Source organism: Tupaia chinensis, unplaced genomic scaffold (assembly GCF_000334495.1).
Source record: "Tupaia chinensis unplaced genomic scaffold, TupChi_1.0 Scaffold000037_13, whole genome shotgun sequence".
Classification (NCBI taxonomy): domain Eukaryota; kingdom Metazoa; phylum Chordata; class Mammalia; order Scandentia; family Tupaiidae; genus Tupaia; species Tupaia belangeri.
The window spans coordinates 374,198-396,602 of record NW_006159471.1 but is presented as its reverse complement, the minus strand read 5'-3'; the positions used below and the strand labels follow the sequence as shown (position 1 = coordinate 396,602).

Below are 22,405 nucleotides of genomic sequence, written 5' to 3'. Positions count from 1 at the left end.
CACGCTGGGTGTATGTGCATGCATGCCCAAGATCCCAAAAGGAGAATGGAGGAAAAAAGATTGTGGCATGGCCATCCCCTCAAGGGGTGATTTCTCACTTTCTGTCTATTTCTCTGTCTGTCTCTCTGGTGAGCACGTGCTCCCCTATAGCAAAAATTTCTCTTAAAAAAAAAAAAAAGTGTGGACCTGGGTTAGCAGTTGCATGGTGGTTAAGGTCCTGGACTCTCACATGGTCAACCATGGTTTGAGTCTCAGACCTGGTGGCTTGAAAATCTTGCTGGGTGCATATGCATGTCTAAAATCTTAAGAGGAGAAGAGATTATGGCATGGCCATCCTCCCAGGGATGATTTCTCACTTTCTGTCTATTTCTCTGTCTGTCTCTCTGGTGAGCACGTGCTCCCCTATAGCAAAAATTTCTCTTAAAAAAAAAAAAAAATCACCACTGGGCCCACTGTGGTGGCACACATTGCTAAGATACCATGCTCCACAGGTTGGGACCACATGGGAGACACAGGTTCAATTCCTGGTCCAACCTAAACACTGGGCACAATGGCACATGCCTATAATCCTAGCAACTGAGGAGGCTGAGGCAGAAGGATCACAAGCTCAAGGCTGGCCTAGGCAACACAGGGAGATCTTATTTTAAAAGGGAGCTGGGTGCGACCAGCTGGTGGTGCAATGGTCAAGGGAACTTGATCCCACATGGCAGGCTGCATGGTTTGGATCTGATGGCTCGAGAAACACACCAGGTGTGTGTGTGTGCATGCCCAATATCCCTAAAGTAGGGAGGAATGGAGAAGGGATCGCAGCATGACCACCTCTGCATGAGAGGTGCTTTCTCACCATCCCACCCACTCATGTCTGTCTAGTGGCAAATGCACATGCCCACTGGCAAAAGTCAAACATAAAAAGCTGGGGCCAGCAGGTGGCATGGTAAAAATGCTGGATTCCCACATAGCCAATCACGGTCTGGGTCCCAGACCCAGCAGCTTCAGAATCACACCAGGCGTGGGACCATAGCGTAATGGCTATGTCACTGGACTCCCACATAGTCAACCACGGTTCGCGTCCCGGACCCGGTGGCTTAAAACTCACACTGGGCGCATGTGCGTGCGTGCCCAAGATCCTGAGAGGAGAATGGAGGAGAAGGGATTGTAGCGTGGCCATCCCCCCTGGGGGGTGATTTCTCTCTTTCTGTCTCTCTGTCTGTCTGGCGAGGCCATGCCCCCTATAGCAAAAAGTCTCAAAAAAAAAAAAAAAAAATCACACCAGGCACATGTGCATGAGTGTCCAAAATCTCAAGAGGAGAATGGAGGAAAAGGGATTGCAGCATGGTCATTCTCCCTGGAAAGTGATTTCTATTTTCCATCTCTGTCTCTCTGACTCTCTGTCTGGTCGGTGCCTGGGCCCTATCACAAAAACTAAAAAACAAGAAGCTGAGTTTGGTATCCTGTGCCTATAGTCCCAGCTGGGAGGCTGAGGCAGAAGGATCGTGACATGGCAAGATTCTGTTTTCAAAAGAAAAACGTCTACGCCAGCTGATGGTGTGGTTAAGGCAGCTGATCCCACATGGCCAACTGTGCAGTTCAAGTTCTGGTCCCAACTGCTTGAAAAACACCAGATGAGTGTGTGTCCCTGTCCAAAATCCCCAAAGGAGAAATGGAGGAAAAGAGATTGCAGAATGACCATCTCCCATTGGGGGGGCAGGGTTGCTTTCTCACTTTCTCTTTCTGATACCAGCAACTGCCCTCTAGTAAATTAAAAAAAAAAGTCTAGTCTGGGTAGCAAAAAAATTATTATGCATATACTTTAATACCTTAGAACAATGTTACCAGTAGAACTTTCTCCCATTATGAATTCCAAGTTGTGTATCTCCCATTTAATACAGGATCCTTCACGGTAGAATCAGTCTAGTCCACTTACCACGTGTGGCTACTGAACACCTGAAATGTGCTAGTGTGACCAAGGAACTGAGTTTTCAACATATTTAATTTTTAAATAATTATTTAATTTTATTTATCATTATTATTGTTTAATAATTTGCTACAGGACACATATTCTCACCAGAGAGAAAGAAAGTGAGAAAGCAAGCCACCAGGTTTGGGACTCAAACTGCAGTTGGCCATGTGGAAGTCCAGCACCTTAACCACCACGGCACCTGCTAATCCCAGCATATTTAATTTTAATTAATTTTCTTATTTATTTTTTTAAATATCTTTTTATGGAATTTTTTATTTTATTGTAATTATTATTATTATTATTACTCAATTTGACCAGAGAGAAGCAGAGAGAATGAGAAAGCATGCCGCCAGGTCTAGGACCCGAACCATGGTTGGCCATGTGGGAGTCCAGCATCTTAACCACCATGCCACATGCCAATCCCTCATTTTCTTAGTTCTTACTTTTCCAATTTGCTTTTCTTTACTCATGAGAGAGCACATGTACATGCATGAGAGAGCAAAAGGAGCCCACTACATAGGTTTGCTCACACTGCCATTCTTTCCTTCAGTCCTTCAGCCCATTGGATCCTGGGCACCCCCATGCACGCCCAGCTTGTTTCAGACTGACCAGGCCCAGGAGTCAAAGCAAGGTCACCCTGTGGGAATCCAGTGCTTTTGAGCTGTGTGTTGTCACTGTGCCACAGAGCTGACCCTAATTACATTTTTGTTTTGTTTTGTTTTTTAGCTTTTGCTATAGAGTGTGCACTCACCAGAGAAAGACAGAGACAGAGACAGAGAAATAAGGAAAGTGAGAAATCACCACCGCCCAGGGGGAATGGCCAGGCCACAATCCCTTCTCCAGTCTCCTCTTGGTATTTTGAGCATGCACACACACAGCATCTGGTATGATTTTCAAGCCTCAGTCAAGGGCTCAAACCACACAGCCAGCCATGCGGGATCCAGCACCCTAACCTCTAGGCCCTCTGCTGGCCACAGCCCAAATTATATTTTTTAAAAGGATTATCTATTTCATTGTATTTATTATTTTTTAAATTTGCTATAAGGCTCATGTGCTCACCACAGACAGAGAGAAAGTGAGAAAAGAAGCCGCAAGGTCTATGTCTCAAATCACGTTTGGCCATGGGAGTCCAGCACCTCAACCACCATGCTACCGGCTGGCCCTGCATTTTAAATATACAAGCCACATGCTGTTACTGGATAGCACAGCTTTATGACTAAAAGCTTAAAAAAAAATAAGCTCTTGGAGGCCAACAGGTGGCATAGTGGTTAAGGCACTGGACTCCCATGTGGTCAACCGCTATTTGAGTCCCGGACCCAGAGGTTTGAAACTCATGCCGGTCACGTGTACATCCATACCCAAAATCATGAGAGGAGAATGGAAGAGAAGGGACTGCGGCATGGCCATCCCCCCTGGGGGGTGATTTCTTGCTGTCTCTCTGTCTCTCTCTCTTTCTGGTGAGCGCATGCACCCTATGGCAAAAACCTCTCAAAAAAAAAAAAAATTATGCTTTGGGACCAGCAGTTAGCGTAATGGCTATGTCGCTGGACTCCCACGTAGTCTACCGTGGTTCTTGTCCCGGACCCAGTGGCTTAAAACTCACGCCAGGTGCATGTGCGTGCGTGCCCAAGATCCCGAGAGGAGAATGGAGGAGAAGGGATTGCAGCGTGGCCATCCCCCCTGGGGGGGTGATTTCTCGCTTTCTGTCTCTATGTCTCTCTATGTCTGTCTGGTGAGCACACGCACCCTATAGCAAAAACCTCTCCAAAAAAGGAAAAAAAAAAAAAGTATGCTCCTAGGGGAATAAAAGTATATTGTTGACATACACTGAGCCTACTCTAAGCTGTCATTTATTTCTGATATGAATCATCTCCAGGAATTGTCTCAATAACCCATTTTACAGATGAGCTAAGTAAGGCTCAGAAAAAAAAAAAAAGATGTAGGTGCCTTATCATTATAACAATGAGGACAGGCCAAGCGTGTCTCGGTCCCCAGAGAGCGCCTGGCCCCTGCCCACTCACCCTCAGCCAGTCTCCTCCCATCCCAGCTTCAGCTCACCTCCAGCTCTGCCAGCTGCCTGCTACCTTTTCTTGATCTCTTCATTGATTATGCTCACGATTTTCCGCAGCCTGGCCTCATCCACAAAGCCATCACCTTTCTGGGCACAGAGGGGAGAGAAAACATGCAGATGTATCGCCCATCTCCCAGGGCCCCAGCACTCTCCTCCCTTTCTCCCTACTGTCCAGGACCTTTGCTCGGAATCACCTTCTTGGAATGGACCAGTTTTCCTTCCACAAACACTTCAAACTCCCCCGTAGCTTGGGCAGCTCTGTCCTCCTCCTGAGGAGAGAACATTGGGGAGGAGGGAGGCTAAGAACTCCCCCCAGGTCCCCGGGGGTTCTCAGAGCCCTGACCACTGCCAACTCCCCCAGGCCCCAGCACACTTACAAAGTGCAGACGATTTGGAAATTGCTGCTCCAGACTGCTTTTCAGGAGGATGTACTGAAAGGAGGAGATGGAGGGATGTAGAAGGGTCACGAGGTCATGAGGGAGGGGAAATAGCAACTCCTGATCTTATTTCCCCCCATGGTCTTCCCGCCTCCAAAGCCAGAAGTACTCACCCGAAGGCTATAGCTTCAGAGGCCACTGGAGACCAAGGGCAGGAGGAGGTAGGCAGAGACAGACAAGGGAAGACACCACATCAGTATCTTCCCAAGCCCAGAGGGACCCTGGGAGCACCTGAACCAGATCGCAACCCTCCCTGCTCAGAAGCTGCTGGTGGTGCCATCCCACTGGTAAATAAAACCCACAGTCCTGAAGGGAGCAGGTGGCGTGGAAGTTAAGGTGCTGGAGCCCACCTGGCCAATTGCATGATTCAAGTCTCGGACCTAGCTGCTGGAAAATCATGGTGGGTGAGTGTGCCTGCATACTCAAAATATTGAGAGAAGACTGGAGAAGGAATCGAGTGTGGCCATTCCCCCGGGGTGTGATTTCTCACTTTCCTCCTCTGTCTCTGTCTGTGGCAAGCACACGCACCCTATAGCAAAACAAAAGCAAATCCCGGTCCTTCCCACAGCACACAGATGGTTGCATGAGCCAATGCCTCTCTTCCCACTCAAGCTCCCCATTGGTTCGCCCTCCTCTAGCCACAGAGACCTCCTTACTCTTCTCGCAACACTCCAGGCATATCCTGCCTCAAAGCCTTTGCACAGGCTGTTCCCTCTGCCGCGTGCTCTTCCCCTGGGATCCACATGGCTCCTTCTCTCTTCAGGTCTCTCCTCATGTATCACCTTCTTGGTAGGCCTTTCCTGACCACCTACTTGACATTGTGACCCCCACGGGGCCTTTGTCCTAGCACTGATCACCTTCTCCTATTTAAGAGCATTACTCTGGGTCATATTTTATGGTTTGTTGCTCACCCCCCCACACACCAGCACCACAAGGACAGGAATCTCTCTCGTGTTCACTGCTGTGTCCTTTGTCTGTTTGTTTGTTTTTAAGAATTATTTATTTTTGGGACCAGCAGTTAGGGTAATGCTATGTCGCTGTACTCCCACGTAGTCGACTGCAGTTCGCGTCCCGGACCCGGTGGCTTAAAACTCACGCCTGGTGCGTGTGCGTGCCCAAGATCCCGAGAGGAGAATGGAGGAGAAGAGATTGCGGCGTGACCATCCCCCCTGGGGGGTGATTTCTCGCTTTCTGTCTCTCTGTCTCTGTATGTGCCACATGGGAACCCAGCCAACCTTAACCACCATGCCATCTGCTGGTCCTATTTTTTTTTTTTTTAATTTGACTAGAGAGAGAGAAAGAAAGCAAGTTGCCAGATCTGGGACTCAAACTGTGGTCGACCATGTGGTAATCCAGCACCTCAACGCTACCTGCTGGCCCCCCTGCTGTGTCCTTAATGCCAAGAACAGGGCCTGATATACACAGATACTTAAGAAATAGTAGTTGGGGGGCCATCAGGTGGCGTTGTGGTTAAGGCACTGAATTTTCATGTGGTCGACCGCGATTCAAGTCCAGACTCAGCAGCTTTCAAGCTCGCACAGGGCACAAGTGCATGCGTGCCCAAAATCCCTAGAGAGTGGAAGAGATGGGATTGCAGTGTGGCCATCCACCCTGGGGGAGGACTTCTCTCTTTCTGTCTCTCTGTCTCCCCAGCAAGTGCATGCACCCTATAGTGAAAGTCTCTCAAAAAAAAAAAAAAAAAGAAAGAAAGAAAGAAATAGTTATTGAAGGTCAGTCAGCAGGTGGTATGGTGGTTAAGGCACTGGGAACTCCCACATGGCTTATCACAGTTCAAGCCCAGGACCTGGCAGCATACCTTCTCATTTTACCTCTCTTTCTCACATCTCTGGTGAATTAAAAAAAAATAATAATAATAGGGGCCAGCAGGTGGCGTGGTGGTTAAGGTACTAGATTCCCACATGGCTAACTGCAGTTCAAGTCCCAGACCTAGCAGTCTGCTTTTTGTTTTTTTTTCTTTTTTCTTTTTTTCTTTTTTTTGGAGAGGTTTTTCGCTACAGGGCACGTGCACTCGCCAGACAGACAGAGAGAGACATAGAGACAGAAAGCGAGAAATCACCCCCCAGGGGGGATGGTCACGCCGCAATCCCTTCTCCTCCATTCTCCTCTCGGGATCTTGGGCACATACGCACACGCGCCCAGCGTGAGTTTTAAGCCACCGGGTCTAGGACGCGAACCGCAGTCAACTACGTGGGAGTCCAGCGACATAGCCATTACACTAACTGCTGGTTCCCCAGCAGCCTGCTTTTTCACTTTCTCTCCCTCTAGTGGGTATGCATGCCCTGTAGCAGACTGATAACAATAATAAATAAAATTTTTTAAAAGGACGCTTGCGAAAAAAAAATGAAAATCAAAAAATTTTTAAATAATAAGAATAAGGGGTCAGCAGGTGATGTGGTGGTTAAGGGCACTGGACTCCCACATGGTTGACTGTGGTTTGAGTCCCGGACCTCTCTCTCTGTCTCTCTCTCTCTCTCTCTCTCTCTCTCTCTCACTCCATCCCTCTCTGCTCATATAAAAATAAACAAATAAATAAATATATTTTTGTTTTAAATGATAAAATTTAATAAATTCTTTTTTTAAAAAAAAGAGAGAAACAGTTGAATGAATCCGTGGAGTCATAGAAGAGAAAAGAGGAGATGCGAAGAGGAGACAAGGGGGAGATAAAGGAATTGAGAGAGAAAGAGAAAGACACCCAACACTGAGAAAGAGACAGAGAACTGGGAGGGAGAGATAATGGGAGAGATAGCCCAGGCAGAGATAGAAGAAAGGTAAATGAGACAGGGAAACACAAGGGGTCAAAGCCTTCCAGAGCAGTGGAGAGATGGGGGTTGGAGAGGAAGACATTGCCCCATCCTCTGCACATTCAGACCCAGAGCTTGGGGAGGTCAAGGAAGGTTAGCGCTGTAACTGTTCTGTCTCTCTTTTGTTTTTTAATAATTATTTTATTTATTTATTTTAATTTGCTATAGGGCATGTGCATTCACCAGAGAAAGTGACTGACAGAGGAGGGAAAGTGAGAAAGCAAGCCACCAGGTCCAGAACTCGAACCATGGTTGGCCATATGGGAGTCCAGTGCCTTAACTACCACACCCCCTGCTGGCCCCATGACTGTTCTTATTGTTGCTATTGATCCAAAAAGAGGCCCAGAGGACATGAGATGGTGTAATGGCTATGTGGTTGTACTCCCCATAGTTGACTGTGATTCAAGTCCTAGACCTGGCAGCTTAAAACTCAGGCCAGGCATGTGTCAATGCATGTCCAAAATCCCAAGAGGAGAATGGGAGAGAAGGTATTGTGATGTGGCCATCCCCCCCAGGGGTGATTTCTCACTTTCTGTCTCTCCATCTCTGTTTCTCCAATGAGTGCACGCTCCCTATAGCAAAAGTCTCTCAAAAAAAAAAAAAAAAAAATGGGACCAGCAGGTGATATGGTGGCTAGGAGTGCTGAACCCCCACATGACCAACCACGGTTCAAGTCCTGACCTGGTAGCTTGCTTTCTCACTCCCCCACCACCACCATTCTGTCCTTCTCTGGTCAAATTAAAATAAATAAAGTTAAATAAAATAATTTTTTAAAGATTTATTTATTCATTCATTCATTCAGACTCGAACAATGATCGGCCATGTGGGAGTGTCCAGCACCTTAACCACCACGCCACCTGCTGGTCACAATAAAATATTTTTTTTCAGGGGGGATGGTCACGCCGCAATCCCTTCTCCTCCATTCTCCTCTCGGGATCTTGGGCACACATGCACACGCGCCCGGCGTGAGTTTTAAGCCACCGGGTCCGGGACACGAACCGCGGTCGACTACGTGGGAGTCCAGCGACATAGCCATTACGCTAACTGCTGGTTCCCAATAAAATAATTTTTTTTAAAAATGGGACCCATCAGGTGCCATGGTGGTTAAGAGCACTGGAATCCCACGTGACCTACTGTGGTTTGAGTCCCAGACCTGGTTGCTTGCTTTCTCGCTTTCTCTTCCTCTCTGTCTCTTTTTCACCCTGTCACTCTCTGGTCAAATTAAAATAAATGAATGAATAAAGTTAAATAAAATAATTCTTTTTAAAAAGAGAGAGAGAGGACTTTGTCTGCAAAGGAGAACTCGATCAGCCTCCTCTGACTTGGGCATTTCTGCTGGCACTACCTTGCCACCTTGACCACCTTCCCCTGGCTTTTCCTGCACTTGGCAGCCTCCTAATGGCTGAGAAGTGGCAGCTCAGGTACTGCCTCCTGAGAAAGGCTGTCCTGGCCCATCTGGTCTAAGCCCGCCTATGTCCTACTGCAGGTCATCCATCAGCAGTAATGCATGCTGCCTTTGGGTCTGGATTGCCAGGCTTGGCCCCGGGGAACCAAACAGGATGCTCTACTTAACTTTCTGTCCTCCAGAAAAGGCCTGGCATGGTGGACATACTCAGATGAATGAATAAGAAAAGTGTAATTGTTACATGGTTGGACTCCCACATAGTCAACTGTGTTTTGAGTCCCAGACATGGAGGTTTAAAACTCATGCTGGGCACATGTGCACGTGTGCCCAAAATCCCAAGAAGAGAATGAAGAAGAAGAGATTGAAGCATGGCCATCTTCCCCCCCCCAACCCTGGGGGGAGGGGGGTGATTTCTCGCTTTCTGTCTCTCTGGTAAGTGCATATGCCCTATACCAAAAAAATCTCACACACACAAAAAATGAATGAAAAGTAGATCAAGGCCTGGACCTGACGGCTTATCACTTTTTCTCTTTCTCTCTCTCTGATCTCTGTCCTTCTCTGGTCAAATTAAAATAAATAAATAAAGTTATATAAAACAACTTTAAAAAAAAAAAAGAATTAATGAATGGACTGGTAGTGGCATAGCGGTTAAGGTACTAGACTCCCACACAGCAACCACGGTTTGATTCCCAGACCTGGTGATTTGAAACTCGTGCAGGGGCATGTGCATGCATGCCCAAGATCCCAAAAAGAGAACAGAAGATGGCCATCCACCTGGGGGGTGATTTCTCACTTTCTCCCTCTCTGTCTCTCCAGCACACACATGCATCTTATAGCACAAAATCTCTTTAAAAAATTAAAAAGAATGAATGAAACAGTGGAGAATCACACAAATGAGTCAATGAATAATGAGCATGAATGATGGATGAATGCAAGTAGACAAATGATAGGTGAGAGTGAATGGATGTGATGAATGAATGAGACCAAATGAATTCTGTGATTGAATGAGTGAATGAATGAACTCGAATGACCATGACTGAATGAGTTAGTGAATGAGATGGAATGAGCGAATGACGAACGACTGTGAAGGAATGAATGGCGGTGAAGGAATAAAAGCACACAGCCAGATTGCGGATGGGGGGATTAAGACTCAGGGGCTCTGACTCCTTCCTTTGCCCTTCCCCAGAGCCCCAGCTCCCCTCTCACCCTGCCCTTTGCCCAGGAAGAAGGCGGGTGTGGGCGGGAGCAGCTCCTCACCAGTAGACCACTCGAATCAAGATTCTGCTGTCCGTTTGGAAATTCTCATTGGAGGCGAGGGTGGTGGCAGAGACCGGTAAGGAGATGGTTGAAGGGATGGTCCCCAGAGTGGGCGCCGGCACAGGTCCAGGAATCGGGGAATCCGTCAACTCGGTGGCTGAGAGGTCTGCCCCCGGGGTGGGCCCAAGCGCGGGCTCCAGGGTATCCGTAGCCGGGGGAGTGAGTGCGGGAAGGGGCTCTCGGACGGGTCTGGCTGAATCTAAGTTGGTGATTGAATCTAAGTTGGTGACAGACGGGACATGCCTCAGACTCGGCGCTGGCGCAGAACCCTTAGGAGACAAAGCTGCCCCGGAAGCAGGTTCTGGCGGCGGATTCAAAGGTAAGGTCGGATTCGGGAAGGATATATATATATATAGTAGTCCACATGGAAAAAGTCTCAAAAAAGGGGGGTAATATCAGTTTAATTTAATCACCTGGTGTAACAATGAAAGCGTCAGACCTTTTGAAAATGCCCTAGGAATAATGAATGCATTCTTAATACTTCCCCCTCCACCGCCCCCCTTTTCTTCCCCTAAGATTAGGATTTGCTAGGATATAAGTCTTGAAAATAAACTTTCCTTTTTTGGAAAATGGCCTACATTCAGAAATGTCTTAGAACAAGCATTAAAAAAAAAAACTAATAAATAATCATAACTCAAAATACATTAAAATAAAATTACAGTACATCATTGCTCCTAGGAGGTCCACCGTACTATAAGATCCTTTCAAAGGTTCATAAATAAAGTCTTCTTGACTTGAAATCGTTTCCTGCATCGTGATGGAGGATATACAGAAAACTAAGAGGAATCGCCAAGTTATCAGTCAGGTAGTGTCCAAACTACTTGATCTGGTGCGGGGCGGGGAGATAGTTTTGTTTTCTATCCCAATGAAGACAATAGAAATGTGTTCGTCCCACTTCCTCAAGTCCTCAAAACCTGGAAAGAAATGACACTGAATGAAGCAGGTGGCTCCGAATCCTCCAGGACCCAGTTCTCTTCAGGCCAGTTCAGTGGACAAAGTGTGCTCAAAGACACCACCAGCATGGTTACCTCCAGGACACACAGCAGACCGCATCCCTGAAAGAGGGCGAGCTGGGTGCGCGGGGACACAGTCCGTGAGGCCTCCCTGTCCCCTCTATCCTCCCGGCTCTGCCCGGCCTCTCCTGCCTCTAACTTGCTTCTCTTCTTTCCACCTCCCCAGAAACTGGGAATGATTTCTCATTCATCGGTCCAAGAGCCTAACCCTCCCGACACCTACGCGACCCACACTCCTCGGTGCCCGGACCTTACCTTGTCTGGCCCGATTGCTGCCCCCTTCAGGCAGAATTGGAGGTGCTGCGGAGAAGCCGGTGGCCGTGCAGCTGCGAGTGCGGTTGTGGATGCGGGTGCGGTAGTTGGTGTGGGTGCGGGTGCGCGTGCGGGTGAGCGTGCGGATGGGGATGGGGATGCGGATGCGGATGGGCATGAGGATGCGGATAAGAGTGGAGTTGTTGGGGCTGAGGCTTAGGTTGGAGCTGGAGCTGGGGCTGAGGTTGGAGCTGGGAGTGGATCTGGGACTGGGGCTGGGGCTGGGGCTGAGGTTGGAGCTGGGACTGAGGCTGGGACTGGGGCTGGGGCTGGGGCTGGGGCCCGGACCGGAGTCAGGGTCCGAACCGGGATGGTGGTCCGGATCGGGGTAGTGGTCCGTACTGGAGTCGGTTTGTGGAGTCGGGTCGTGATCTGAACCGGAGTCGAAGTCCGGATAAAGGTCGAGTCCTGGACCGGAGTCTGAGTCTGGGCTGGAGGCAGGGTCTGGACCAGAGTCGGAGTCCGGGCCGCAATCGGTGTATGGACCGGAATCCGGGTGGGGACCGGGGTCGGAGTCGAGATCCGGACCGGGGTGGAAGTCCGCACCGGCGTCGAGGTCCGGACCGGGGCTGAGGTTCGGACCGGGGTCGAAGCCCGGACTAGAGTTGAGATCCGGCCAGAGGAGGGGGCTGGGGCCCGAGCCTGGTTGTTCATGGGGACCAGGTGGACCCGGGTAACCCGGGTGTAGAGTCCCGCCCTGCCTTCCTTCCGCGGGCTAGGAGAACCTCCCCCGTCCCCGGGTTCTAAAATGGGGGCGACCACAAGGGGGCACTGTTACACCGAGTTCCGCTCGGGGCGGAGCTTGTAGGCGGGCTCCAGGTTGCGGATGCGGGTGATCTCGCCCAGTAATTCCCCAGCCTTGAACCCCAACCACCAGAGTAAAACACGCAGATTGCGTCAGCGCTTTCCGCAGCTGTAGTTGTCGTCAGGGGTTCAGTGTGTTTACTGAGTGCCTGCTGTGTCCAAGGGGTGCAGCAATGATCAGGAAAGCCTGGGCCCTGCCCTGCCCAGGCTCCCTGTCCGGTTGAGACATACCCATTTTCTTTCTTTCTTTTTGTAGCTCGCCAGACAGACAGAGACAGACAGACAGACAGAAAGCGAGAAATCACCCGCCAGGGGGGATGGCCACGCCGCAATCCCTTCTCCTCCATTCTCCTCTAGAATTTTGGGTGCACATGCACACGCGCCCGGGGTGAGTTTTAAGCCACTGGGTCCGGGACGCGAACCGCGGTGGACTACATGGGGATCCAGCGACACTGCCATTACGCTAACTGCTGGTCCCAGAGACATACCCATTTTATCAGAGAGTCAGCCCTGAGTGGTCCCGGAGGGAGAGGGGAGGACCGAGAAGGGGTGGTTTTTGGGAACCCAGAAGACAGGTAACTAGTCTGCAGCAATCAGAGAAGGCTTCCTAGGGAGGGAGACAAGAGATATGGATAGACAACACTGCGTGCTACACACCACAGCCAGTGAGTGGCAGAGCTGGGATTCCAACTCCAGCTGCCAGGCTGCGGAGCCTTGGGGCCTACTCTGTGCAACTGAGCTCCTCAAGGTGGGACTGTCTTGTTCATGGCTATATCCTCAGCTCCTAGAACCAAGCAGTAGGTGCTCAGTAAATGTTCATGGAGTGAACAAAGGAAGCAAAGTTCACTAAGTAAAGGGGAGTCAGCTGGAAGCAGAGGAAAAATCCTGGCTGGAGCCAGCAGGTGATTAGCACTGTGGACTCCCACATGACCGACGGAGGTTTGAGTCCTGGACCTGGTGGCTTGCTTTCTCACTTTCCCGCTCCCTCTCCCTCTGGTGGGGTGCATGTCCCCTATAGCAAAAAAAAAAAAGAAAAAAGAAAAGAAAAAGAAAAAAAGGGATTATTTTGTTTAACTTTATTTTAATTAGACCAGAGAAGGACAGCAAGAGAGAAGGAGAGAAGCCGGCAGGTCCAGGACTCAAACCATAGTCTGTGACTATGTGGGAGTCCAGTGCCCTGAACCACCATGCCACCTGCCATCTCCACCCTACAGCAAGTTTTAAAACATAATAGTTACAGGGGCCAGCAGTTAGCGTAGTGGCTATGTTGCTGGACTCCCACGTAGTCGACCGCAGTTCGAGTCCGCGACCCGGGTGGCTTAAACTCACACCGGGCGCGTGTGCGTGCGTGCCCAAGATCCCAAGAGGAGCATGCAGGAGAAATGGCCATGCCCCCTGGGGGGTGATTTCTCACTTTCTGTCTCTCTGTCTCTGTCTGGCTAGCGCCCGCGCCCTGTAGCAAAAACCTCTCCAAAAAAAATAAATAAATAAAAGTTCAATAAGAACCTGTGTGTGTGCTTGAAAACAAACAAACAAACAAAAAAAAACTTGTATAGAAATTCCTGTTTAAAAAAAAACATAATAGTTACAAAGTTTAAAAAAGAAAACAAACCTGGCTGTTCAGGGAACCAACAGTGCCTGGGTGGGGCTGAAACACAGCAGTGAGAAGAGCGAATGTGTACCAAGTGTACCAAGTGGCCATTCACTGAGGGTCATAATCAGTTCCAGACCCCCAGACTCCATCTGGAGGCCCTGTGACTCAGGGAAAGGAGTTCTAGCTAAGGCACTGTGCAGTAAAGGGTTAATCTTGCCCAAGGAGAGATCTGGACTTTGCCCTTGGGAAATGGTCTCTAAGAATATCTTAGAATATGAATGGTTTTGAATGGCCTAGTGGCATGCTAGGTGGTCCGTGCTGACAGGGGTGGGGCTTTGGGCTGCACAGTGTCAGCTCAGCTTCAAGAGGCTGTCAGCCACACTTGACCAAGCCCCTGTAAACACGCCAGCCCCAGAGACTCAGGTGTGATCTCCGTTGGCAACACCCTGGACACTTCATTGCATCATTACTGGGAGAAGTCAGTGCTGTCCAGGACTCCACCAGGAGAGGACCCCAAAACACTGCCATGACCCTCTTCCTTTGGCTGACTTTTTGTTTTGTTTTGTTTTGCTAGAGGGGCATGTGTTTGCCGAGAGACAGAGAGGGAGGGAAAGAAGAAAGCATCCCCCACGTCAGACACGGTCACGCTGCAATCCCTTCTCCTCCATTCTCCTCTCAGGATTTTTGGCCACACACACATATGTACCCAGTGTGTTTCTCAAGCCACTGGGCCTGGGACTTGAACTATGCAGCTGACCACGTAGGGTTCTGCTGCCTTAACATACAGCCCATGAGCTGGCCCCCTTGGCTGATTTTGATCCTTCTGATGAAACAGATCATGATCATGAATGTAACAGCTTTCAGGAAACTCTGTGATTCCTTCCAAACCTGAGATTGTTCTGGGGGGCTCTGAACACACATATACCTCCTAAACTTGGCACACACACAACGGCAGTTTTTCGTTTTGTTTACTTGTTTTGAGGGGGGTTTTTCTGTGTGTGTACTACAGGGTGCTTGCACTAACCAGGGAGAGACAGAGAAAGGCAAAGTAAGAAACCAATCCCGGTAACCAGCAGTTAGCGTAATGGCTATGTCGCTGGACTCCCACGTAGTCGACCACGGTTCGCATCCTGGACCCGGTGGCTTAAAACTCACGCTGGGCGCGTGTGCGTGCGTGCCCAAGATACTGAGAGGAGAATGGAGGAGAACGGATTGCGGCGTGGCCATCCCCCCTGGGGGGTGATTTCTCACTTTCTCTTTCTCTCTCTCTCTCTCTCTCTGTCTTTCTGGCGAGCTCACGCACCCTATAGCGAAAGCGAAAACCTCTCCAAAAAGAAAAAAAAAACAATCCCCAGAGATAGTGACCACGCCCCAATCCTGCCTCCTCCAGTCACCTCAGGATTTGGGGCACGCATGCACAAATCCAGAGTGATTTTCAAGCAACTGGACCTCGGTTTTGAACTGAATAGTCCACCATGTGAGATCCAGAGCCTTAACTTCAATGCCACCTGCTGGCCCATACAGTCTTTTTATTAAAATGTATATGTGTTTTGTTTTCTTTCTTTCTTTTTATTTTTCTGGGCCAGCTCCCATATGGCCAACCGGGGTTTGAGTGCCAAACCTGGTGGCTGGAAACTCACACCGGGTACATGTGTGTGCATGCCCAAGATCCTGGGAGAAGAATGGAGGAAAAGGGATTGTGGCATGGCTGACCCCCCTGGAGGGTGATTTCTCACTTTCCTTCTCATCATCTGTCTCTTTCTGTGGGAAGCACCTGTGCCTTCAGGCCAAAACCTCTACAAAAAAAATTGTTGTTTTCTAAATTATTTGTTTGTCCATCATTATTATTTAATTTTTTAAAGAGATTTTAGTGGGGCTGGCAGGTAGCACAATGATTAAGGTGCCGGACTCCCACATGGCCAACCAGGGTTCGAATCCTGGACCTGATGGCTTGCTTTCTCACTTTCCCTTTCTCTGTCCCTCTCTGGTCAAATTAAAAATAATAATAACAACAAATAAAACAAATAACAAAAAAAAATTTTTTGCTATAGAGTGCATGCACTCACCGGAGAGAGAGATAGAGAGACAGAAAGTGAGAAATGACCTCCCGGGGGGGATGGCCACGCTGCAATCCCTTTCCTCCATTCTCTCAGGATTTTGGGCACACGTGCACACATGCTTGGCATGAGTTTTAAGCCACAGGGTCTAGGACTCAAACCATAGTTGACTACATGAGAGTCCGGTGACATAACCATTACACCATCTGCTGGTTCCTTATTTAATTTGCTACAGGGCACATGCGCTCATCAGAGGGAGATAGAGAGAGAGAGATAAAGTGAGAAAGCAAGCTGCCACATTTAGGACTCAAACTTTGATTGACCATGTGGGAATCCAGCACCTTAATCACCACAACACTTGTTAGCCCCATATATGTGTTTTTTCATATGTACCATGTAGTTATATAATTTAAATATGTATGTGGGAGGGTCTTCGAAAAGTACACATTATGGGAACCAGCAGTTAGCGTAATGGCTATGTCGCTGGACTCCCACGTAGTCGACCGCGGTTCCTGTCCCGGACCCGGTGGCTTAAAACTCACGCTGGGCGCGTGTGCGTGCGTGCCCAAGATCCCAAGAGGAGAATGGAGGAGAAGGGATTGCGGCGTGACCATCCCCCCTGGGGGGTGATTTCTCGCTTTCTGTCTCTATGTCTCTCTCTGTCTGTCTGGCGAGCGCACGCGCCCTACAGTGAAAATCTCTCCAAAAAAAAGAGAGAAAAAAAAAAAAGTACACATTATGAAAATACTATGGGGTCCAGCAGGTAGCATGGTGGTTAAAGGCACTGGATTCCCACATGGCTGACTATGGTTCAAATCCTGGACCTGGAAGCTAGCTTTCTCGCTTTTTCTCTTTCTCTCCCTCATCAAATTAAAAAAATAATAACAAATGGAATTAAATACATTTTTAAAAAAAGAAAGGAAATACTATGTATGGGTTTCAAAACTTTTAGCACCAGAATAAATTCAAACTTTAATTTTTCCATGAACTTAAAAAAAATCTTTTAAAAAGTTTATTTCTTCCATGAGAGACAGAGAGAGAGAGAGAGAGGCACCCCCAAGAGGGTCCAGATACCACGATCCACACCCAGAAAGGGGTAGAAACTTACCTAGTATCACATGGAAAACTAAGGGTTGGTCCTGATTGTCCTGGAGTTTTTCAAACGTATTTCTTTATTCTATGAAAGTGGGACACACTCCTAACAGGGTCTTCACAATTCACCCCCTAGATTTAGCCAGCCCAGATCAAAGGTCCCAGTGCCAAGATGTGAAACCAGGATCTTTCCCATGGTCTAATGTTACCACCACACCACCACGTGGCTCCATGTCCTTGTTTTCTCCTCTTGGGATTTTGGGCATGCATGCACATGCGCCCTGAGTGATTTTCAAGCCAGTGGGTCTGGGACTTGAACTGCAGTCGATCATGTGGGAATTCAGGGCCTTAACTACCACACCATATGTTAGCCTCAGAAATAAATTTTAAAAATGAAAGAGGGGGTCCAGCAGGTGACCCGGTGGTTAAGGGTGCTGAATTCCCATGTGGTGATTGTGGTTTGGACCTCACTTTCTCGCTCTGTCTATCTCTCTCTCTCTCTCTCAATCTGTCCTTCTCTGGTAAAATTTAAATAAATAAATAAATAAAGTTAAATAAATAATCCTTTTTAAAAAATAGAAGAGGGACTAGGTGATGCAGTGGTTAAAGTGCTGGACTCCCACATGGCCAACCATGGTTTGGGTCCCAGACCTAGCAGCTTGAAAGTCACGCTGGGTTGGGGCCAGCATGACTCCCACATGGCCGACTGTAGTTCGAATCCCCGACCTAGTGGCTTGCTTTCTCACTTTCTCTTTCTCTCTCTCTCTGTCCCTCTCTGGTCAAATTAAAATAAATAAATAAAGTAATAAAATAATTATTTTCAAAAAAGGAAAAACACATCATGAGTTTTCCAACAACCTTAAACACTGTACACTTATTTAATACAATGATATAAAGCAGATTCTATTATTATTCCAATTTTCCACATACGGATATTAACACACAGAAAAGTGAAATGACTTATCCTAGTAAGTGGCAGAACTGATACCTGACTTTTGTTCATTTTAGGATTTTCTTCTTTTTTTTTTTTTTCCACACATGTAGCCAGCCGAAGGCAGGCAAACGAAATTGGCCTCCCTGACCCCCAGACATTCGGTATGTCAGATTTTATTCCAAGTTGCTACTTTCCTGAGAGGGGCACTAAAGTAGCCCCTTGGAGAGGGAATGATCTTTGAATAATTTTAGGCTTTTTTTTTTTTAATAATTTTTTTTTAACTTTTTATTTATTTAAATTTGACCAAAAAGGAAGAGAGAAAGTGAGAAAGCAAGCCGCCAGGTCCAGGACTGAAATCACAGTCGGCCATGTGGGAGTCCAGCACCCTTCACCACCATGCCACCTGTCAGCCCCCTAGGCTTTTAATTCATTGTTTTTAGTGGTACAAGAATGTCAAATGAAGGACCAGCAGTTGGCATAATGGCTACGTCATTGGACTCGGACCAGATGCCAATAGGATTGAAAAGTAATTGTTAATCCTGGCTCATAATGATTTCAAATTTATGTCATTTTAATGTCTTTTGAAAAGAAACACCATATTACACTTGGGAGTCCATAGCTCATAACTGAAATTTTATCCGCACTTCACGTGGGAACCAAACCTGAAACTTGGATAGGGGAAAAAAGAGAGAAAGCAAAAAAAAAAAAAAAAAAAAAAAAAAAGAAAAAAGGGGGAGTTTTTTTTTTTTTTTTTTTTTTTTTTTTTTTTTAATTTGCTATAGGGTGAGATTTCCTGGAGAAAAAGAGGAAATACCTCCCAGGGGTGATGGCCACACCTTTACCCTTCTGCTTCTTTCTCCTCTTGGGATTGTTTGGGAACACACAAGCACACCCTGCGTGTTTTTCTTCAAGCGGCTGGATCTGAGACTTGAACAGTGTAGTTGGCCTTGTGGGATCCAACCATTTTAACCATCACACCACCAGCTGGCCCTGCACCTATACTTTTCTTTCTTTCCTTTTTTAAAAATGTATTTATTTAATTCCATTTGTTATTATTTTTTAATTTGACCAGACAGCAACAAAGAGAGAGAAAGGGAAAGGGAGAAAGAAAGCCGCCAGGTCCAGGACTTGAACCACTGTCAGTCATGTGAGAATCCAGCACCCTTAGCCACCACGCCACCTGTTGGCCTTTTTTTTTTTATTTTAAGGGAGCTTTTTCTATAGGGAGCATGTGCTCACCGGAGAGCTGGAGAGACAAAAAGTGAGAAATCATTGCCTTGGAGGATGGTCACGTAATAATTCCTTTTCAGGATCTTGGGCATGCACGCACACATGCCTGGTATGAGTTTCAAGCTTCCAGGTCCGGGACTCAATCTGCCGTCAGCCATATAGTAGTCTAGCCCCTTGACCACTACACCACCTGCCAGCCCCATACCTATACTTTTTAACTGTGAATTGCCTCTATTAGTGCTCTTTGTCTCTTAGTATGGATTCCAATTACTGTCTGAGGTCACTACTTTCGGCCTGAAGAACTTCCTTTATATTTCTTGTAAGGTGGTCTGTTGGCCTGCTTGCCCTCTCCCAGGGCAGGGACACCCTTTTACCCACACATTCCATGTGATTTAGGCAGATGACCTAACTTTCTGCCACAAAGCAGGCAAATTACCAAGTCTGGCCAATTGGAATGAGCCATACTGCCTGACAACTAGTTCAGGGGTGGCCTCATGACAAGCCAGGGCCAATGAAAGCCTAGCTCTGATTAAAGTCCATCCAAGAGTGGAACTAGCAGTTAGCAGAATGGCTATGTCGCTGGACTCCCATGTAGTCGACCGCGGTTTGAATCCCGGACCCAATGGCTTAAACATGCTAGGCACATGTGCATGCGTGCCCAAGATCCTGAGGGGAGAAAGGAGGAGAAGGGATTGCAGCATGGCCATCCTTCCGTGGGGGTGATTTCTCGCTTCCTGTCTCTCTGTCTCTCTCTGTCTTTCTGGCAAGCGTACATGCCCTATTGTAAAAAAAAAAAAAAAAAGTCCATCCAAGAGTGAGAAGGGCCAAAAACAGAAAGAAACTGAGCCTAAGTCCAGCCTTGCCTGAAGCTACACCCACTCTACAGGCACTTTCATTTTTATGAACTTGTAAGTTCTGAATTTTGTGGGGTTTTCTTCCCTTGTTTTGTTTTTTAAAGTTTTTGCCACAGGGTGCTCGCACTTGCCAGAGAGACAGAGAAAGGGAAGGTGAGAAATCACTCCCTGGGTGCATGGTCTCTCTGCAGTCCTTTCTCCTCCATCTCCATCCTGTCAGGATTCTGGGCACACACCTGGTGTGTTTGTCAAACATAGGTCCAGTACTCGAACTGCACGGTCAGCCATGCGGAATCCAGCTGCCTTAACCACAAGCCAAGGAGCTGGTCCCCAGCCTTTTTTTTTTTTTTTTTAATTTTCTACAAGGGGCATGTGCTCACTGGAGAGAGACAGGCAGAGAGAGACAGGGAATGTGAAAAAGCACCCTCCAGGGGGGTGGTGACACCACGATCCCTTCTCCTCCTTTCTCCTCTTGGGATTTGGGGCATGCACACACTGATAACCAGTGTGTTTTTCAAGCTGCTGGGTCTGGGACTTGAACCACATATTCAGCCATGTGGGATCCAGCCACTTTAATCACCATGCCACCAGCCAACCCTAAAAGAGTTGTATCTAATTTTTAAGTTTATGTATTTATTGTAGGAGTGAGAGACACAGAGAAAGAGAATAAAAAATAAAGATACAGAGAGAGAGGGCCGCCAATAGAGTGATATGGATTCTGTTCTGCAGGGAACTGTTTTTTCATTTCCGTAAGTGCTTAACAGAATGATGTTCTGTTTCTGTCAACTGCTTGCAATGCCCCAGGAATGTTCTGTATTGTGATCACCCTGATAAGCTCCGTATTAGGGTCTGGGTCCAGTAGATACAGACCACAGATAGCCAGATCAGCCCAAGCCAGTCCGACCAGACACTCTGCATGTGAGCGACTGGGCCCAGCAACTGCAGACCATGAAATCAGCCCAAGTCAGTTCAAACCTGACTTTCCTTCTCCCCTGCTCCCCCCACGAGCCCTTATAAGTCTGCTGTCATGCTCGTTCTGGGCCTGGAACTTGGAGTGTGAAGTCCTCTGGGTCTGCCAGCACAATAAACCTGAATTCTACACTCCGAGTGGTGCTTGGTTTTTCCGCAGTCTGTTTCTGCAACAACAGTTTTTACACCATGGTATTCCTCCAGCCTCAGACAACCGTGGACTCCAGAACCGAACCTAGAACCTTCCCAGGTGGGTCAACCATGACATTTTTCCTGTGCTCCATCATCCAGACCCCACCCCTGCCCCAATCTATTCTCCTTAGGAGACAGAATCTCTCCCTCAGCTCCAGGAGCAAATACAAAGCACTCAGCCCCATGAGTCAAAACTGATGAAAATAAGTACTTTATAGATGTCTCTGGAGAGATGGGGAGCAGGAAAAAAAATAGGATATAAATAACCATTATGTACAACTTCCAACAATAACGTCCTCCCAGCCACTCCCTCCAGCTTGAATTCCAAAGTTCTGGCATAGACATGGGTACCCTCAGGAAACAAAACTGTCCTGGCTGTGTCTCCAGGTGCTGATGGAGAAGGATCAGATCAGGCCTAGAAACAAAACGAGGAGGACACATTAGAAAGGGATTCCCCTTGCCCCCCTCCTTCTCTCAGAGCAGCCCTGGCTGAGGCCCCCCACTGTGCCTTCTTTTCTCAAATAGCAAGAGAAATCCAACGCTATTATCCACTTTCAGAACTGAAAAGTGGGCTTAAGGACCTTCCAGAGTCTCTACCCACCTCATTTCACAAAGAGCAAAGAAGGCTTAGAGAAAAAGCAGGGGCTAGGGGGTGGGGGGGGGGGGGGAGGGACAGGGGGACAGCTACCTCCTGAGCATAGATCGAAGGCGAAGGGATGACATAAATCGCTCGGGGGTCTCCATCTTCAGGATTATTCCAATCTCCCGACAAGCTACAAAAGGAAAGAAAGACCTCCTCTAAATTCTCGGTTATTTTTTTCTTCTTCTCTGCCCCCTCCTTCCAGGTGAACCCAAAGCCAACTAGCCAGGAAAAGGGAGTTGCATCAAGGAATCGGCCAATTGCACTTTAGAGATTGATACCAACAAGCTAACAGCGATGAGACCTCAGCAGCCCCCAGTCCTCACCTCAGGCCATCCCGGGAATCCTCGTGCGTCCTCAGGTTGTTGAGCGCATCAGGGAGTGCGTGAACTGACGGCTCCGGGGTCCCGGCCAGCAGGCGAGACCCAGTATCCAGGCCAGCGCCACGGCGGCGCACACGGACCAGCAAGAGCGCGGCGCCAGCCAAACCCGAGGCCGCCAGCAGTCCCAAAGCCGGCGGCAAAAGAAAGCGCTGTGGATCCCCGTGCTTCTGGCCCGCGGGCAACGCGCCGGTGCCGTCGTCCACACCGTCGGGGTGAACCGGGAACTCGCAGCGCGCGCCCATGTAGCCGGGGGCGCAGGCGCAGACGAGGCCGGAGAAGTGGGCGTAGCAGCGGCCTCCGTGGGCGCAAGGCCGCGCAG

At 48.3% G+C, this 22,405-nt stretch overlaps 2 protein-coding genes and 1 non-coding gene across 3 annotated transcripts in view; all 3 read right to left on the bottom strand.

The window, feature by feature from the left end:
• Positions 1 to 12,088, bottom strand: part of SELENOV (selenoprotein V) — a 17,820-nt gene extending 5,732 nt beyond the window's left edge. The window contains exons 1-8 of the mRNA XM_006140396.3: positions 11,591 to 12,088; positions 11,281 to 11,516; positions 10,677 to 10,788; positions 9,953 to 10,387; positions 4,582 to 4,606; positions 4,409 to 4,462; positions 4,226 to 4,300; positions 4,019 to 4,118 (exon numbers count right to left, since the gene is read on the bottom strand). Coding sequence (XP_006140458.2) covers positions 4,041 to 4,118; positions 4,226 to 4,300; positions 4,409 to 4,462; positions 4,582 to 4,606; positions 9,953 to 10,387; positions 10,677 to 10,788; positions 11,281 to 11,516; positions 11,591 to 11,991 — 1,416 coding nt within the window. The 5' untranslated portion in view covers positions 11,992 to 12,088 and the 3' untranslated portion in view covers positions 4,019 to 4,040. The remainder of the gene's footprint in view (positions 1 to 4,018; positions 4,119 to 4,225; positions 4,301 to 4,408; positions 4,463 to 4,581; positions 4,607 to 9,952; positions 10,388 to 10,676; positions 10,789 to 11,280; positions 11,517 to 11,590) is intronic.
• Positions 12,089 to 17,920: 5,832 nt separating this feature from the next.
• Positions 17,921 to 18,060, bottom strand: LOC114007765 (small nucleolar RNA SNORA67). Its single transcript, XR_003549346.1, has one exon. It is a non-coding gene; the product is annotated as a small nucleolar RNA SNORA67 (small nucleolar RNA).
• Positions 18,061 to 21,258: 3,198 nt separating this feature from the next.
• DLL3 (delta like canonical Notch ligand 3) overlaps positions 21,259 to 22,405 on the bottom strand; it is a 12,216-nt gene continuing 11,069 nt past the window's right edge. Inside the window, exons 9-11 of the mRNA XM_027771639.1 lie at positions 22,030 to 22,396; positions 21,752 to 21,836; positions 21,259 to 21,478 (exon numbers count right to left, since the gene is read on the bottom strand). Coding sequence (XP_027627440.1) covers positions 21,473 to 21,478; positions 21,752 to 21,836; positions 22,030 to 22,396 — 458 coding nt within the window. The 3' untranslated portion in view covers positions 21,259 to 21,472. The remainder of the gene's footprint in view (positions 21,479 to 21,751; positions 21,837 to 22,029; positions 22,397 to 22,405) is intronic.